General features: G+C 38.8%; 1 protein-coding gene across 8 annotated transcripts in view; it reads right to left on the bottom strand.

Moving 5' to 3' along the window:
- Positions 1-20,517, bottom strand: part of FRMPD4 (FERM and PDZ domain containing 4) — a 370,005-nt gene that overhangs the window by 26,436 nt on the left and 323,052 nt on the right. For all 8 annotated transcript variants that reach the window (XM_089511611.1, XM_089511613.1, XM_089511615.1 and 5 more), the window contains 4 exons: positions 18,762-18,807; positions 8,732-8,836; positions 7,116-7,223; positions 1,849-1,980 (listed from right to left, as the gene is read on the bottom strand). In XM_089511611.1, the coding sequence (XP_089367737.1) occupies positions 1,849-1,980; positions 7,116-7,223; positions 8,732-8,836; positions 18,762-18,807 (391 nt within the window). The remainder of the gene's footprint in view (positions 1-1,848; positions 1,981-7,115; positions 7,224-8,731; positions 8,837-18,761; positions 18,808-20,517) is intronic.

The following is a 20,517-nucleotide window of genomic DNA, read 5'->3' as shown; positions in this document are numbered from 1 at the left end:
GTTTCATAATTGTCCACACTTTAACACCAACTTGGGGTCTCCTGGGCTATATCTAAATCATATTTCAACTTTTTAATTTGTGTGGGAATAGCTTTGGTGTTCATAAGTATGCTTTGATCCCCTTGTTTTGGAAATAGCTTATCTAAAATGTTCCCATTTTCAGATTTTTCTAATAAATCAAGTGTTTTCCACTCAATGTGTTGCAAATTTTAGGACTCTAGTTCACAGAAAATACCCTAACAATCTTAACATTTGAACAGGCACAGTCCATGCAGGGAGCATATCCCGCTGAATTTCTCTAGCATCATGACAGAAGCAGGAAGCATTCATTATTCCATAGATCCTAATTAAACTTCCCCTGCCAAGGGCCAGTTGCTTAATTATTTTGTATTCACAGCATGGTCATTTGGAATTTTTATAGATATGAAAATGTCTCATCTGTCTTTGAGCAAGTAAGTGTTAACACTTTGTACAAATCACTCCCTTTTAAGAATGAAAGAAGCACATATGGCGATAGCATCTAAGATGAATAAAATCTTCAAAGGAATGTTGCCACTAGTGGCTAAACAGAGTGCCTTCTGTCACCATTAAAAGATGAGCCATGCCCTATTCAGACTATAGGGGTCACCCAAGCAGACTCAACATGTTCCAGTGGCCCTTGGAGAAGCAGCTCTTTGTGTGTTTCCCAACTGTCTGACACTAAACTTACAAGGGTACTTGGCTGCTTTCCTCTGGGGTAAGTTAAGAATCCCATAAAGGAGCTGCTAAAGCATCCTTGTCACTGTTGCTGGTAATGGGCTGGGCCTCCTTTATGTTTAACACAGAACAAGAGCAGGATTGTCACCTAGAGGTAAAGTCACCTGGGTATAAAGTCAGAGTTGTGGAGTTTGGACCCAAAAGGCATGTTTTTAAAGCTCTGATGTGGCATTCTGCTAGGATAGTGGCTTTTCTGTTGAATCTTACAGTCCTTGAGCTTGTGAATACTGAGTATAGGTTTTATGAAAAGGAATTCAAAAAGTCTGTTTTACGAACTGGAATGCAAGACATGCTATAGAAATAACACTACTAACAATATTACATTCTTAAAAACCATTTCAGAAGGCAGTCAATAAGGTGAATATTTATTTCAGGGTTGGCTATAAAAACCCACCTGTATTGGAAGAAAGAATTCAGTTACTTGTTATAATCCAGGAGGGACCATATTACCCCGGTTCTAAAGTCCCTCCACTGGCTGCCCATTAGCTTCCAGACTCAGTACAAGGTGTTGGTTATCACCTTTATAGCCCTAAATGGCTTGGGTCCAAGCTATCTCCGGGACCGCCTTCTTCCCTACAATCCTCCCCGCGCACTCCGCTCCTCTGGGAGAGGCCTACTTCAGCCACAAAAATCTAGGCTTTCAACTACCTCCCAGAGGGCATTTTCCATCGTCGCCCCCAGATTGTGGAACGGTCTGCCGGATGAGATCCGTCTACTTACATCCTTAGACAGCTTTAAAAAGGCTGTTAAGAGAGATCTCTTCCGGCAGGCCTTCCCAGAATAGAGAACCCGGCCTCAGAAAAACGTCTGGGAAAGATACTGCTGCTCCCACTGATTGTTTGTTGGTATGATGTTGTTGACCTTCTGGTCAGTTTTTAACTTGTATGTTTGTTTGTTTGTTGTTGTTTTTTGTTCTGTTTTTTTAAATATTATATTGGATTTAATACTTTTTTAAGGAAGGGAGGGTACCAGGGATTTTATATGTTTTGTATTTTTAACTTTGTTAGCCGCCCCGAATGTTCTCAGAGGGGCGGGATACAAATAAATTTTATTAGTATTATTATAAATATAACATTGCATTATTATACCAACCTGAGTTAGAGTCTCCTGTTCGTGTAGCAAGAGAAGTTTGGTTCCAGACCCTTCAGTCTTCTGCTCCAGCATCAGGGAAAAGTGTTCAATACACTTAATTGACAGCTTTTCTTGAAGCGTTAAGATGACATCCTTGAAAAAAGAAGATTGAAAAGTAAATAAAGTAACAGAAATCTTACATTGGGACCTACCATTTTATACCTTAAATTCTTAGCTTATGTAGCACTAAATGCTATGGTTGAACTTTCAAGTGTTCACAAGTTGGCCACACAACCATTTTCCCCCAGCCATGTATTCTCAAACTTCTAGAACTCGGTCTCAGATAATGAATCTAAACAAGCTTGTGGTTGGCAGTACAGTTCTATGTATGTTTACTCTAAGTCTTATTAAGTTCAACTAGTCTTGCTGTCAAGTTAGTATGAAAATGCAGCCTTTTACATCCTAAGGTTATACTCCTATACTCACTTGAGAATAAGCCCTACTGAACTCTATGTGGCTTACTCAAAACAACAGAGATTTAAATCAATTCCATCCAACTTCTTCCCTAGTTTCAATAAGACACTTGGTGAAATTCTACTCAATGTCATTTAGTCAAAATCGATTCTTGCTGGATTACAGCCAATACTTGCAATGACATTTCAGTTTTGACTTTCAAATGTCTATTGTCAAAATATGTTTTTCATTTAGCTTCCATGGCATCTTCCTGCTCCTACATCTTCTCACAGACTCTGATGAGAACAGAAAATTCTTCACAATGTGAGAGGATCACCACTCTGTGTCTTATTCACCACAATACTACATCATCATATTGTTCACTACTCAGCCCCTTCTGTTTAGTTAAATGATACAATATGGCAAGAGGGGAGACACACATACATTCAGAATGATGGGGATGATGCCCCATATTGTGAATTGTGTTGCACTAACTATTATAAAGAAGAGAGGGAACTATAACTTAAGTTCATTTTTACGGTCATATTTCCATAAACTTTGTCCCTGCCCCACTTCACCCAAAATCATGGTCACTAATAATTATAAATCATTACTATTGAAAGCATGTAAAAAATAGTCCTGATGAGGAATCTGTAATTAGGACAAGAAGCTACTGTTAGAACAAAATATGGAGAAACACAATGGTTTTCAATTGGGAAAGGGGTCAGACAAGGCTTCATACTATCATCTTATTTGTTCAACTTGTAGAAAAGAGCAGAACTAGACACAGAAGAAGAAAGAGTGAAAACAGAAGGAAGGAATATGTGGATGACACCATAATGCCAGTAGAAAACATCATAGACATGGAACATTTACTAAGGAAAGTTAAAGAAGAAAGTGCAAAGGCAGGCTTGCTGCTGCACACAAAGGCCCATTACATACAGGCCTTTGCTCCGCCCCCAGTACGTACTAGGGATTGGCCGAGGACACAGCGTCCAATCAGGCCTCACCCCTAGTATGTACTGGGGGCGTAAAAATGGCGGTGCCATATACACATGGGCGCAGCCATTTTGACGTGATGGATGCTTAACGTCTACACGTCGCGGCGTGGTTGTGACGCTGCAAGTGTGCCATTGGCGCCTTGCAGCATCACAACTGCGCCTCAAGAAGAATCTGCTTTTTGTAAAGCACCAAAGATAACAAAAATAATGACCAGGTAGGATCAACATAAAACCCAACCTAGACAACAAGAAAACTGAACTAGTTAAAAATTTCCTGTACCTAGGATCAAATATTGACCAAAATGGTGTCTGCAGTCAGGAAATTGGAAGAAGACTAGGAATGGGGAAAGAAGCTATGAAAACAACTATATAAGATCCTAAAGTGCAAAAATATATAATTGGACAGTAAAGTTAGAATCTTCTAAGCTATTGTATTCCCCACAACCATGTACGGATGTGAGAGCTGGACAGAGAAGAACGTGGATAGGGGAAAAAATCAAATAATTTGAGAGGTGTTGGAGAAGAGTGCTGAGTATACCATGAATAACCAAAAAGTCAAACAAATGGGTTTTTGAATAGATCAAGCCTGAACTCTCCCTGGAAGCCACGATGACAAAACTGAGGTTGTTGTACTTTGGCCACATCACGAGAAGGCATGAATCATTAGAAAATACAATAAAGCTAGCAAAGGTTGAAGATTGAAAGAGAGACAAACCACATGCCAGATGGCTAGATGCAATCAGGGAAGTCATGGGCCTGAGTCTGCAGCAACTGAGTAGAAGGGATCCTGGAGATGTCTCATCCACAGGGTCACCATGAGTTGAGGTCAACTCAAAGGCAGTTAACAACAACAACAACAACTTTTCTAAAATAACTTTATTTTCTATAACAAGGTCCTTGTTATTTTTCTATTAGGAAATATTTGGGTAGAGATTTTCAAATAATCTTTCATATCAACCTCTAACTTTCGATTAGAGCTATTCTATCTAAAATGACAAATATCAATTTACCTAAATGCAGTTCTGATTTCATTCAGAACTGACCATTCATCCATAAAGACAGTTTCTCTCTGAAGGATGTTTAGGTCATTATCAACACTTGCCAATTATTACTGAATATAAGAATATCAGTTCACAAACTCATTTTTAGCCTGCGAAGATTAAAGCATTAAACATTTACAGTACAATCCCATACCAGAGGGATGTCCACTCAGAAGTTAGCCCAAGTAAGTTCAGTGAAATCTGAAAGGTGAGAGAAATATATAGAGCCGTGATGGCGAAGGTGTTGCATGTGTGCCACGGGTGGCATGCGGCGCCATTTCGCCAGGCACAGGGCGAGGGAAAAGGTGGAACGGGCGCGTGCCCGTTCTGCCTCCTCCCTACCATTTTCAGGCCTCCCGCTGTCTCTCTGAGACAGCGGGAAGCCAGAAAATGGCGCCTGGGAGGAGGAGACAGAGGCGCGTGCGCGTCTGTCTCCTCTTCCCAGCCCTCTTTTCTCCCGGCTTCCCTTTGCTCCACTTGAAAGGGCTCCATGGAGCCCTTTTGCGCAGAGCGAAGGCCGAGGAGAAGGGGGCTGGGCCGCGTGCCCGGCCTCCTCCCCCTCCCTTTCTCTTCGTTCCGCTCAAAAGGGTTCCGTGGAGCCCTTTGACGGGGAGCAAAGGGCCGAGGAGAAGGAGGCTGGGACGCGTGCCCAGCCTCCTCCTCCTCCCTTTCCCTTCGCTCCCCGCCAAAGGGCTCCGTGGAGCCCTTTGACGGGGAGCGAAAGGCCAAGGAGAAGGAGGAGAAGGAGGCTGGGACGTGTGCCCGGCCTCCTCCTCCTCCCTTTCCACAGCCCTTTTGCCGGCCTCTGACGGCCCCAGGAGGGACCCTCAGGGGCCGGCAAATGCCGGGGGAGGAGCCAGAGGCTCCCTCCCTCTGAAAAGGGGCAGAAGCCCTGCCCCTGGAGGGCGGAAGCCCCGCCCCGCCCCGGCACCCAGCCCCCATCCTGGGGGTAGAAGCCCCGCCCCCGGCACACAAACTGAAAAAGGTTCGCCATCACTGATATAGAGAGAGTACTAGAGGAAATGTCCTATATTAGGAAACATCAAACCAATCTGTTGATTTCAGTCTAAGCTGCACTGCAGAAATAATGTCCTTTGACACTGCTTTAACTGCCATGGCTCAGTGCTTTGGAATCTTGGGATTTGTAGTTTGTTGTGGGACCAGAGCTCTGTGACATTGAAGACTAAATATCTCACAAAACTAAAAATCACAGAATATAAATTATTATTATTATTATTATTATTAAAAGAACCTTCACAAAACTCTCAGCACAGCTCACTAAAACCTATCTCTGCCCCTTGCATCAAAGTCTACCATATATACTCGACTATAAGTCAAGAAATTTATGCCCAAAATGAACTCCAAAATGCTAGGTAGACTTATACATGGGGCAATAAAGTAAGCAGATGCGAGTAAAAGAGACTCACTGGAGGAAGGTTGACCAGGCAGAGTCCTCCCCTGAAAGCCCTCCTTCCAGGCTTCCCTTTGAGAGCCCAGGGATGGCCATTTGGCCACTGGGGTTCCATAAAAACCTGGATTGGAGGCAATTACTGGAATCTTGGATCTGGTTTAAAGGAACCCCTTCTTCCTTTTCTCCTTGGCACCTCCACTCCCATGCTGGATGCATGATGGAGAGGAGTCTCAGGGAGCCAGAGCTAACCCTCCACCTTGGCTGCCTCTCAGGATACATCCAAGGTGGGGAGAAGGATCAGGGAGTCAGGGTGGAGCCAGGTGGAGAGTGGAGGGTTAGCTCTGGCTCCTTGGATGGGATCCTTGGATGGGATCTCGAAACCCGGAATTCCATCCTGAATTTCTTGCGACTCCATTTCCTTTAGAACCATTGGCCCCAATCTTTCCGCTCCCTTCCCGCCCCCTTCTGTTCCACACCGGGCCTATCACTATGTCTTATCTTTGGAGTATGGCTTATATTGCGTAAATGCTTAGAAATCCTACTATGGCTTATTTGATGGGTATGTCTTATTTTCGGGGAAATAGTGTATCCACCTCTGACTTGTTCAGAAGCATAACGCTGTAATGAGGCACTAGCATTTTTGAGATAAAATGCAGGAATAGTACATTACATTGTGACAATGTACCATTGTGTGGACTGCATAAACTCCTTGTGCAATATTGGGTAGAAAACAGATCATGCAGGAAATTGCTGTTTGGATATGTCAAAACAGCTTTCTCTTTCAACTGTCTTCTCAAATTAGCAAGCAGACCTTAAAGTTTCACCTTGTTAATCAGCCTGTGAAATATTTTACAAAACTAAAGGAAGCAGTAAACAATTTTAAAAATCTAAATTGATATAATCCTAACATACATAATGCTCATATAATTGAACAGATTTCATGTTACTAAATAAGCAACCAACACTTTGAGTTTGGCTTTGCATTCTGCTGGCAAACTATGACGACTTTTTGGCAGCATATCATAACTTCATATGTCCATTTAATTTTAATTAAGCTGTGGTCATTAAAATGATCACCCTGTATTTTTGGGTCACTAATACCACATTAGATTTTATGAGAATAAAAACAGTTCAAATTTTATTAGGTCTTCAATTCCTCCTCCACAAAATTGGCTATGAGGGAACCTTGGAGGGTAGGTTAGGCTCCTGTAAATGAGTTTTACTGTGAAAAATTTAAATGTCCATTCCAATAAAGTAGTTTCATGTGGAGACTTCTGGTGGTCTATATCTATTATTATTATTATTATTATTATTATTATTATTATTATTATTATAGTATTTCAGGTAGTAACATATGCTAATAGTTCTGAGCAGTCAACTTACCTTTATTGATGTACTGCCATCAAAGCGAAAAGATTTGGTTTGCCCATTTTCAAGATATACCTTCAGAACATTTGGCATGAAAAGAAGTGAGTTATCTTTTACTGTTTCCTGTTAAAAGAATAATAATTTGGAATTAGAGTTTTCATAACATAAAACTTAAATATTAGTCTAAATCTCTGATTCACCTGAATAGAGCTACAGTAGCCTACTGACATCTGAATCAAATATATTGATTCAACAAAGCAAAACCCACTATTATGTTTTAACCCTAATTCTGAGCTGTTTTTGTTGCCCTACCCATGGAGAAATGACATTTGAACTGTCCCTCAGCTTCAGTTGTTAAAAGCCTAATACTGATTACTCATTAGGCTACAAAATGCTAATGAAAGATTCAGCGTCAGATTTTACAAAGCTTATATTTTATTATCTTCTACACAATATGATCATGTAAGACTTTTTAAAATATTTGTGTGGAGAGCATGTGCTCATCAAATAAAAATCATCCAAGAAGGATAAGGGATCCCTTTTGCAATAAAATAAAATAAAATATCCATATGCTTGTTTTCTTCTGTGCATCTTTGGCTTGCCACTGCCAAGGGACAGAATGCTAAGCTAAAGGGACCACTGGTGTGACACAGCATGGAAATTATTGTGTCACACTTCTTTCAGAAAGTTAAAAATACACACCAAAAACTGAGAGTAAACGTTGCAAGGAATTAGATTAAAGAAAGGACAAGGAACAGGAGGAAATAAATAATAGAGAACTTGCTAATTACTGTTTGTCTGTTCTTCACAGGAAAGGAGCAAGGGCATGATTTCAAAGCTGAAATCCAAAGAAACCAAAGACAAAACGGGGAAAAAACTTCTTTTAAAGTAAAGCATCCACTGCTCCTTTATTAGAAGAAGATACCTATGAAATATTCATCCTGAGATGTTGTTTACCTTACCAAGAACCAAACATTTCATCGTGTCCTTGGTTTCATAACAGATTTCTTTAAATTATTAAAGCATCTCAGGGAACAAGACTGTTGCTGTTATGTTTTTTCCAACACTTCCTTATTCCAGAGAGCCCCTGTATGGCCCACACGTGCATGCAGCACACGTTCCTGTCCCTCAGTGGCTCTTTTGAAAAGTCTGTGAACATTGCTTAGGGCTGATCCAACCATTCTCCCTCACCTCTGCTTGTCTGAACAATATTCTTTTCAAAATCAAGACCCCTGTGAAAAAGATATTGAAAAGACAGAGCTTAGAACAGTTGATTTTCTGGACCATGACTCCTAGAATCTACCAGCAGTTCTGTTGGAAATTCTGGGAGTCATAAGTCCAGAAAATAAACTTTTCTAAACTCTAATAATATAGAATGCTTTAAAATTATGTTATAGGAATAATTTACATATTATGGAGGGACATAACGAACCATATCATGAATAGTATATTTAAACAAACCCTTTGAGTCTTCCATGGATTCACCTATTATTTCCTTCTAAAATGAATGCAATGCTTGTGCACAGTGTAAGTAATACAATTATTTCATTTTGTCTTATGAAGCTCTACACAGAAATTAAGAAAGAATGCAAGTTTTCTACTGGTAAGAAAATATTTTTCTTTGTACTCACTGAAACCTGGCCATTAATAATGACCTCTTCTGAGAATCGCACTTTAACAGGATTGGACTTCAACCTGGCCTTTTTTGCAGCACTGATAAACGCTGATTTAGGAGACTAGAAAAGAAGGAAGGATGGGGAACAATTCATGTGACTGGTGTTTTATCTCACAACCTCTTCTATGATTCACCTGATCAATACCAATTTGTGCTCATTAACAGTAAAACTAACTATTTCAGAAAAAGTATCCTCAGAGACTGGTTAATAATTTGCCAAGATCAGTGAAAGCTACATATTATACTATGAGTGGCAGAATGTATAATTAACACCATATATCACCCTTTTGTCTCATTTAGAAAATTGTAGTCCAAACATGTCAGAAAACAAGCTGTTGTTCTCTAATGGGCAGGGTTTTTTACGCCCTTTAATGAGAGAAAGAATGAGAGAGAGAGAGAGAGAGTAAAATAAGAGTAAGAAATTCCAAGTTGCAACCTTTTCTCACTGGTTGGACAAAAGGTCAACGTATTCTGTCAACTGTTTTGCTAATGAGTGGAATATGGCTGTTGTTAAGTAGCACCATGGTTTCCCTTTATTAAATACATTTTAATATCAAAAATGTAAAGTTATTGGAACAGAAATATTTCCATTACATACCCAAGTACATCAAAATGTTTTGTTCTTATGCTGCGAACCCTACAGTCACATTGCTCAAGTCACCAATTCTGATGTTAGTATCCATGAGTTTCAATTACAATCAGGGAAACTACTTGTGAGACAGTTTTATATCATACTATTTTAAGTATACACCTGTATTAGCACTACACAAAGAATACTTGCAGACCTATGTGTTAAAATATGTATTTGATACAGGTTCAGATAGCAGAGATATCTCAGGGCCCAAACAGACAGGCCAAAATAAAGCTGCTTCGGGCCACTTTGGAGGTATGCTGTTTAAATGATGCATGAGTCCTAAGAGTCCAAAAGCCGCACCTCTTAAGATGTGTGTGTCATTTAAACAGCATACCTCCAAAGTGACCCGAAGAAGCTTTATTTTAGCCAGTCTGTTCAAGCCCTCAGTTTCCCTCTGTTCCTTGTGACATATCCTTGGACAGCACTCTTGTAAGGTATTCTTGTACTGTTTTAAAACTATTTCATAAACTATCACATAGCACAGTGGTTCTCAGACTTTTTACCTTTGTGACCCCCTTTACATCTACATGCAGACATGACCCCCCTGAATATGAATACAAATATTTTGTTTGTTTAGTGTGCATATTTTTGTTCACACATTCATGTATATTCATATTTTAAAACTTTGTAGGGAAACAGTTCTTCCCCTACTTTCTCTGGCAGAGGGTCCAAGCATCTCCCTTGCCTTTCTCTTCCCCTTCAGGACAGAAAAACTTTAGGAAGCAGAGGAGGGCTCAAGGCCTCCAAGTCCAATACTTCCCTTGAGCAAGTCTTGTGCCCCCTGGGGGTCCCACCCCACAGTTTGAGAACCATTGATATAGCAGGTAAAAGTAACATACAATCTGTCAAAAATATTTGTTGTTGTTACAATCCCAATATCTCAAACTAGGGGTGCATCTACATAACACTTTCTCTGCTTTCTGATATACTGAATTTGTGCATCTATAATGTTGCTATAGGAGGGAGATAAAGGAATTGACCCCCTCATAGGCATTATGCTCCCCAAATGAAATTTTCCTTCTGTCTTCCAAATTCTATAATTGCAGATAGTGAGACATTAAAAATTCTTCATACCTCCAATCCTTATTTCTGCTATGTTCACATTTCTTTGGTAACCTTCCATAACATTTTCTATGAGTTTCTAAATGCTTGTGTTATGAGTTACAGCAATGCTAGAAATCTAGAGAATGAAGGAAAATTTCATGGGGGGGGGGGGATTAATTTAAGGGCCTCTGGAACTAAGGGCCTATACAGATGAGGCCACAATGCGCCTGGAAAAAAGAGCTGTGAAATGCGGCTCCTTTCTCCACTGCTGCCGAGGTGCCATTAGCGCCCTGGAGTGGTGCAGTAATGGCTCTTGTGTGCCATGCCACTTGGATGTGGTGCACAAGACACTTCATCATTGTGTGCGCTGTGTAAATGGCGGTGGCAAAGATGGTGGGTGGACAGCATGATAGGGCTTGGGAGTGTGCGGATGCTCCAGTCTCCCGAGCCCTAATTTCGGCCCCAGGCCGGCACATACCATCAGTCTGTACTGGGCCTTAGTATTATTTATTTTAGTGAAATTCTATCCCACTGAAGGGTTTAACAAGTAAAGTTTTGATTTCGTTATGATGACTATAGATCTGACATGGTACTAGCCTGTGATCACATTAAGTGATTTAAGTTCACTGACCCACTCCAGCAATCCCATCCTATTTCACACTAAAGATTAAAATAGTGATTAAAATTTTCACCACTGATTGGGAAAAATGTTGAATGCTATTTTAGAATGTTGATTCCAGTATCCCTTTAATGCTTGGACTCTTCATATTTTTAAATATAAGAATATAATTTTTCTCTTATGAAACCCATATTTAATAATAATTGTTGCAGCTCAAATGTCTAAACTATATAAGGCCAGTCATAAAACTCAAATTGATCAGTAGAAGCAATTTCCATTTTAATGCCTCATATTTGTAATATGAATATAACAGTGATTAACGGCTCACAGATCGGTCAGTTCATTTGTTAAAAAGCATTTATTTTTAGCTAGCTAGAAGACATTATTTTCAGTTAATGACCTTAAGCAGGAGGTATTTACATTTCAGTAATGTATTTGTCAGGAAATGTAAAGTATTTATGTAGTCTCTAAGATAGAGTCTGCAATAAAATCAGCCTAATTAGTACTCTGTAATTGTAAAACTGAAACAAAGAAAATCATTAACAAACTGCTATATTCAAAGCCAGTAAAAACATTTTTGTGTTGACCAGCGAGGACTGCAAGTTTTGAGGCAAATTGCTGATGACAGCATGAATGTGGGAAGTTAAAAGAAACACCACCAAGTAGTGAAGTGTCACTGTTCAAACGTATATAATGTAATAAATACATTAATCTCACCTGTATGCCTTATAAATCTCTCAGTACCAAAAACATGGCTTACTATTAATTTGCACTAGTGTCTGATAACAATAGAGGAGAGAGAAGAGCCAAGGCTGAAGGTTGCTCTTCCCAGTAGGCTTATACATAAGCAGACTGCTGCAGCCTCTCCAAGCTTGTTATTCATTATTAATAACATTTGCCATCTTGTCCACACCCTAATGTTGTTTGGCCACGTGGTCCTTGTTTTTGTTAATGAAATGTTAGATGGTATGCAAGTCAAGAGTGCCTGAAGTCCACTGTTTCAATACTATCAACAGAAACATTGTCAGAATAGGTGACCAAATCCTTAATGTTCTGAAGCAGACAATTGGACCACCTACCTACCATCTATACAACTATCCACCACCCATACATCTTCAAAATACATCACATCATGTCAATCCAGTCTGTGGCTAATACTGTCAGTATATTATATTATTTGCTACTATTCTATATTATATAATATAGTATATTGCAGTATGCATCCATGCTTACATAAAGGAAATATTAATTTTCCATTTAATAATTAAAAGTGTCAGAGAAAAGTTCAGTTTTATGGAGGGTCCTACTTTCAAACATTCATTGAGAATGAGGCTGCTACAATAAAAATGACTGTGGAAATAAAATGCATCCTTAGACATTAATACTATGTATGTCACTAAATAAACTACTTCATATTCATTATTAATTATTAGCCACAATATATTTTTCTTTGTCATAATACAAGTAAGCATGCCATCATATTAGAATTTTCTAAGTAAGTCTTTTACCCTTTAAATTCACCCAGTCTTTAATCCACATCAGACTATAATCTAAAATTCATACTTCATACCATAATTTAAGGTTAGGCAAAAATAAACATCCCCTTTCCTTTTACCTGATCAATGGAAAGAGATATATATCCTTCTACCATTCATTGAATGGAATCACATTGTGAATTACAGGAATTCCTTGGAACAAAAATAAGATTTTGGTAGGACATTCATTTTAATAATGGATATCTTACTCCATAATGATAGTCTCACATTTTCCAATTTATTAATCCTCATTAATTCCTCCCTTCAATTTTTTCATAATTGTTTGTAATTGTTTTAGAACAAATCTGAATTCTTTTTAGTTAATTCAACACCTAAATATTTTATTTTCTTAGTGATCTTAAAGCCAGTTTTTTTTTTTTTTTTTGCTTAGCTCCAATTCTTCCTCCTTATACATGTTCTTTGCTAATATGTTTGTTTTGTCATTGTTATTTTTTAGGCCTAAGATCTTTTAAAGTTTTGCAGTACATTCATTAAACTATCTTTACTAGTCCCTGGGTCTCCAATGAAAATCACTAAGTTGTTGGCAAATGCTCCAAGTTTGTTTAGAAAACCTTATCCTACTGACAATTTCCAAGATAACTAAAAAAAGAAAAGGAGATAGTGGGCAGCCTTGTCTAGTACTTTTTTGGATCTTAATTGGGGTAGTTTTTTCTCCTTTGATTATAATTTATGCTGCCTATAAAGAGTAAATTGCTTTTAATCAATTCATTCATTTGTCACCTATTTAAATTCTTTGTAAAATTTTGAACATAAATAGCCAGCTAATGTTATCAAATATTTTCTCTATGTCAATAAAAATCAAAGCTAATTTCTTATAATTGTGAGCTTCTTAATGCTCAGTCAAATCTAGGATGTATCTTATGTTAAGTCTCAACAGTCTTTTGGGTAAGAACCCACAATGGTCCTTGTGGATCCATTGTAATATTCGCTTCCATCTGTCCATTAATATTGAAGTAAAGATTTTATCATTGGTGTTTTACAGTGAGATTGGTCTGTAATTTTTAGCTGTAGTGGATCACAATGTTTCTTATGAAGTATTATTTGTGTTTTTCCATGTTGGTGGCATACTTTCATTCTTAATTGCATTCATTGCCTGCTGAAGAAATAGTATTAACTGTTCTTCTATGATTCTGTAGTATAAAGAATTAAAGCCATCAGGACCCAGAGCTTTCCCATTGTTACATTTTTAATGGCTTCTGTTATTTCAACTATAGTTATATCATACTATGGTTTTTTTTAAAATGTTAGGCTCAGGGTGGCTTATGAGATATTAAATATTAAAACAAAACAAATCCTGGAATTTGTAGTTTGGTGAGGTATTCAGCCTGGTCTATCAGAGAGCTCTGGTACCACAACAAACTATAAATCTCAGGATTCTCTAGGATAAGAGTCATGGCAGTTAAAGTAGCATCAAACAGTTTTAATTTTGTAGTGTGGATACAGCCTATGTCTGTAATTCACATATCTTTATAAATGTTGAATTTTCCAGTAAAATTCCTGTCAATGACTGAAAGGGTTTCAATGACAGGCACTTAAAAAGGAGAAAAGACTTGCTCATTCTGCTTCTTCAGAGCAAGATAGCTTTGCAAATGTAATAGGGATCCAGAATTACAATTTATCAGGTCAGCAAGTTCAACTTCATTCACAAAAATTGAATGCACAGCACAATAGATAAATGAACTAATTGGAAACATGTTTCAACCTATGAAAAGAATACATTGCAATGATATCCCATTCATGAAACAAACTGTTTTCAATGGATAATCAAATAAACTGCCATGGAAAAGTGAAACTTGAAAGGGCTTGAAGTGATTAAGCTCCAGAATCCTTTTCTTATCAGAACAGATGACATTTGAATTAACCTGGGGAAGATTTATTAGACTGACAGGAAATACAAAAGAAGTGTATTTTGCTTTGGTTGTAATTAAACTTGGAATGAATGAGCTTAAGCAAAACTAATCTAGAAGACACTGAGTGAATTATGTTCAGCACACAGCCTAAGTACTGTAATTCATTAATAGTGTTAGTTTCAGCCAGTTGATTTAGTGATGCATTGGTAACAAGCATACTTATACAACTAGTCAAAGCAGAGTATAGTAGGCCCTTTGTATCAACAAGGGTCTAGTTACAAAACCCCTTGTAGATACAAAAATCTATGGATGTTCAAGTCATTATATACAGTGAAATAGTAAAGTGGTGTCCTTTATATAAAATGATAAAATCAGTATATGCTTTTTGGAATTTTCTTTTGAATATTTTGAAACTGTGGACGGTTGAATCCATGATTTGGAATCTGCAGATATGGAGGGCTGCCTTTATACCTTTTCTCCACCAGGGAATTCACCCCCCCCCCCCCCAACATACTTGCAAAGTTCCTTTTAAGGAGAAGGAATAAAATGCCATGGTGATGCCATCCTAACTGAACTGCTTGGTTATGGATAGCTTTGGTGTACCATTCTACCCATTCTTCATTAAGTAACTTTCCAAGCTCTGAAAAGCCTATTTCTTTCATATCTAGTGAAATAAACACTTCTTCATGAGATAATTTGCAATCCCCACCCTACAGGAGAGATCATATTTTAATTCTAAGTGTCTGTACTTTGCAAACAAGAAGGTAAATGGGAAAAGAAAGTAGTTCTGAGAAACTGATTACCCCACTACACACCAAGAAAATGACCTCTGGTTTTTCTATATCAGAGGTGGGAATTATGTGGCCTTCTAGATCTTGTTGGACTGCAACTCCCAGTATTTCTCACCATTGGCTGTAATGGTAAGGTTTACTGAGAGATGCAGTTCAACACAATTTGAAGACTCTACAAATCCCACTCCTGCCATATATCATCCAAGTTGAACCAAATTACAAAGCTATCCGAGTCAACTTGCCAGCTAGCAATATCCACCCAATAATACTTCACCCAAAGAAAAATCTGCAGCCTGGTGGTCAATTATTTCTTAGCCATATTGAGTGCCACTCTTCTTATTGCAATACGTTGCCAGAAAATCTTGCATGTCCAATCTGGATTTCCTATCCTGCTTGGCTATATAGGCCAGAAACAGATGGGCTAAAAAAACTGCAGGGGGGCCATGCTGGCATCATTTGTGCCAGGTCCACCCATCTGTTTTGGGCCTAAGGCACTGAGGACAAGACATTGAAAGAATGAGAGAATGTTTTATTCCTTGTACTAAGTGGTACTATTTGTTGAAGACAATAAGAAAACTCAGGCGGTTTTGGGGCGGCCTGTTCCTTTTGGGGTGGCCTGTTCCCGCCCCTTTCCCTGCCAGATTGGGGCCTCTGAGGCCCCGATCTGCTGCTTTCCAGGCCGCGGGGAAGCGGCAAAAGGCCGCTTCCTCGTGGCCTGAAAGGGGCGTCCTTGGGGCTTCAAGCCCCAAGGACACCCCGACACAGCGGGGGAAAAGAGAATGGGGCTGAGTGGACCTTTTCTCTTTTGTGTCGCTAGCATAGCCGTGTAAAGGCTGCGCTAGCAACACAAACCTGGAAGGAGCTCCGTTTCAGAGCTCCTTCCAGCGCCGCCGAAAGGGCACCCTAGGCACCAGGACGTCACTTCTGCACCGCTTTGGAGGTGGCGCGGTCATGACGTCCCAATGGCGGTTCCCATGTAGAATGGGCACCGCCATTTTGTATGTACTAGGTATGTACTAGGGTTAGGGCATCCAGAAAGGATGCCCTTTCCTAACCTTAGTACATAACTAGTACGTCCTTTTTGCACGTCTGGAACGCGCCTTAGTACAAAATAATAAGATCTGAAAAATGGACACACACCACTGATAGGGGTTATTTGGTAATGCTGTCTACTCTTTCAGTAGGTTTGAATAGTACAGATGCTATAAATACCCTAGAGACTGCATCTGAAAGCCGAAGTAGCCAGCTCAGTTTGCTTATACTTGCACTTTTTTAGTGTAATTCTGTTCTTTAAAAAAATCAAATAACAGTTCATTTTGAGTACACATCCAGTTACTGGTTCAGCATTCAACCTCTCAAGAGAATGAATGTGTGTGGGAAATAAATAGCATTTAATTATAAGTAGCCTGGCATTGGAGCAAGAATAAAATTTATAACATTTACTTCTCTGATTGAATTTAGCTATTCTTCAAGAAGCACACAGCTTTGCTGCAGGCTGTATATATTTGTTTCCTATATTATACACAACAACAGAACAATCAGCGCCATTCCTAAGTAAGAAAATGTGGGATGAACTTCTCAAAACTAAATTATCAAGCGGGCAATATGTTTAAGTCTCATATATTAACTTGCACATTTTCAGCAGAACTCCCCTTTTAGTCTTAGTGATTAATTCATTTATTTGGGTGAAAGGGAAAGAAAAGGAACAAGTTGTATCCAAATATGGATACTTCAAGCCACAGGTAAATCTATACTAGCAAAATAATTTGGTGAGTTATTTCCTGATGGTGGCTTTAGCTACATGGAGAAGGTACAGGAGAAAGACATGAAAATATGTCATTACCATTTAAATAGGGAGCTGGCCAAGCATGAAGGACAATTCCCTCCTAGGAGAATTTTGCATAATAATTTCTGAGATCTGAGTCAGATTTCCTTTCTTCCTTTCCTTATAGCGATCAAAATTACAGTTTTGTCACAGAGTGCAGATAATATTCCATGTAAATATAGATTATCTGCCAGAGGAAAGGAATGTGTAAATAAGGCTAAAGGGAAAGAGAGGACAAATCCAATGTCTGGAAAGCAGCAATGGAGAAAATCAGGGTGTACCTGTATCTTAGACAGTCAACTCCTTTTTTTGGTCAGAATGTCACTGTTCACTGTCTGTGTTGAAGGTTTCAGCAACACATACCCTCCATACACATATTGCACAGTGGCAGGTGCCTTCACGTTGCCTGCATGTTCCTTCATGCTGGTAGCACACAATCAACCAGCCAGCCAGTCCCTCCATTTCTGTTGTGCTGGAAAAGCCCTACCAGCCATTGATGGTCATGGTGATGACAGATCTACACCTGGCATTGATTGATGAGGTGGGGAGGCTGATGGCACTCCCACCAATTGTCAAAATAGCTCAAAGAGGCAGCAAAGTAGAAAGAGAGAGAGAGATTGAGAAAGAGATGTAGTTGCAGATGCACATTTCCTACTTCCTTACAGAATTTGACTGGCTAATAACCTTTGGCTCTAAGGGATTGTCAAAGCCAAGGCTATAGGAGAAGTGATGAAAGATATCAAAGATATTGCCTAAGCTAAGGCACAGGTGATTCTCCAGCTCACCTGTTTCATGGGGTTTGGGGTATAATGGCTCCTCAGAGCCAGGGATTCGAAATAGCTAAAAAATAAGTAGCCTCCTTTCTTCCCTTACCTTTGGGCTGCTCTGGTGATGGTTATGGCTGCCAGCACCAGATTCTTCCTTGCTTTCCTTATAAGAATAGCCATTTCTCTAGAGCTGCCCATAATGGTAGCTCTGCAGTATAATATGGGTGGCATCAGGAGGGAATGGTGCTCTCCACTGACTGCCTCAATCACCTGCACAGCAGAGCTGAACTTTTAAATATTAATTAAATTAAATCTTGTGTGGCGCCCTTGAAGGAAGACTAAAAAACCCATCTCACTATTCATTTTACTCTATTACTTATTTAAACTTAAGCTAGTTTCTAGCCAATAAGAGGCTGTTTGGACAGAATCAATGCCAAGAGCAGCCTGCCACAAAATTTTGGGAATTTTTAAAAGTGCAGGTAAAGGAATATAATGGAGGTGTCCGTACACACGATACAGTATTTTAGGAAATGACACAAAGAAGAAGAAGAAGAAGAAGAAGAAGAAGAAGAAGAAGAAGAAGAAGAAGATGATGATGACGACAAAAGCAAAGATTGCTTAACAAGTTTTGGAACAGAGCTCAGTCTGGACTTTTTTGTCCACAAGAAATAGTCTTCATACAGGCTGGGAAATATCCATATTTATTTAAAGTGCACATTCATTGTACCATTTCTGTCTAGAGTAGCCTATAATCATCACATTTATTCTCAAAGACACAGTGTGTGCTTCACTTTTGCTATTGGTTATACAGATAAGGAAGAGACACACTGAGAAAATAAGCAGACAAAGATGGTAAATGTTGCTAGGAAACTAATTCCAAAAAGCATAAGGACTACTTACAGGGTAAGGCTGAATAACAGTAAGGAGGATGGATTCTTTGCAGCTCCTGTAAAAAAAGGACATGAGAGTGATGATTCATATTTTTATGCTCCTGAGTTAACAACATTTTCTGTCTAGTGGACAGAATTAAGATTTTACATCAGTATTTTTTATTACAACAATGCAGTTCTGAGAAAAAAGACTGAACGAAAAAGCAGTCCTTTCCAGAAACATTTCTGGCTAAAGGGAGAAGTACACAGCATCTCCCCTTTCAGAGATTTTTCAGGGACAGCTCTGAAACAGGGTGATAGTTTGTCCATACTGAGTGAAGGCAATGCTGACACTGGAAGCATTCACCCTAATTGGCTTTCCTTGTTCTCTTATATGTTGTGGCATAGCCAATTAGTGCTGTGAACCAATTCAGCATTGGTTGCCACTCCTACCGTTCAGTTCAAAAAAAACCTGGCAGAAGAAACATAGAAAGGTTGGGATGTGCCAAAGCAAGAGCACTAGAGAGAAAAACAGCAGCAAACAAAAAAATTGTGAAGGTAAACATTTCTGATTATAGGATCTTTTCATATATCATTTCAACTCCTGTCTGTACATCTTTCAGACCACATAGTAAAATGGACACCAATCTGCTATAACCCTGGTTTTGACTTTGAATGTCAAAATATCAAAATGAACATTATTTTTGATGTTATTAAGGCTAATGGGTTTGGGACCTATTATGTGTAACTTTCTATTAGGAATCAATAGTGCCACACTTATGGAAAAACTCAGTGTTTCTAAAGTCAACATAAAAGCTGTAAACCTATGCACAGTTTCCTGGAAATAAGCTGTGTTGAACAACTATGAGTCAACAGATATCTATATTTACACTATTAAAGTATGGATTACACACATGTAGACTAGTTAGAATTCTCAGATGTTTAAATATATATCTACCATAATTGCTGTGTGTGCTCTGAGAAATTAAACATAATGTGTTTTTCCATCCATTTTGAAGCTACCCCCTTAAAATGCATTGCTTGAAATCAGTGTCCCACAACTTAACAGGGATTTGCTTTACAAGCTTGTGGTAAAATAGAGCAAGGAGGCATCATGTTTTGGCATGGTGGTTTGGGCTTCTTGAACTCCATGCAAATTGTGCAGGCATTGGAAAGAGCAGGAAGCACCAGGCATGTTAATGTTGAGCCTATTAGCAGCGGTAACCAATAAAAGTTGTGGCCTGTTTCTTCTAACAAAATTGGCTAAATGTGTTCTTTATAAGTGGAGCGATTTGCCACTAAGCATTTAATTACCTTTCCAGTGTTGGGGTCACACAAGGATGAGCTTAACCCTTCAACCCCTTTAAAATGCCCTAAGTATAATTTAAGTTTCCTAAGACTTCAGCCTTTAGTAAGGAAACAAAAATACTGAAATCACATGCTTAGTTTGAATGAGAGAGAGGAGTCTGAATGCAGGAAATCCCTATCTATCTAAGGAGGGGAAAAGAGAATGCAAAAATCTTCCAACAATTATGGTCTACTTACTTAACTGAAACATATTAAATATTAGTTTTCTGACATTTTGAACCAGAATCAGTAGAACAGGAAACATGTTGAATTAATAAATAAATAATAAAATAATAATAAAAATTTTATTTCTATACCGCCCTTCCTCAGATCAGGGCGGTGTACAACATTTACAAAAAATACAATACATATTAAAAACAAGACACAGCATTAAAACAGATCAATCAAGGCTTTTGACATAAAAATTGTTCAGAAGTGGT

Source organism: Sceloporus occidentalis, unplaced genomic scaffold (genome assembly GCF_023333645.1).
Source record: "Sceloporus occidentalis isolate IW3139 unplaced genomic scaffold, rSceOcc1.0.p SCAF_2, whole genome shotgun sequence".
Taxonomy (NCBI): Eukaryota; Metazoa; Chordata; class Lepidosauria; order Squamata; family Phrynosomatidae; genus Sceloporus; species Sceloporus occidentalis.
This window is presented reverse-complemented; position numbering and strand designations above follow the sequence as displayed.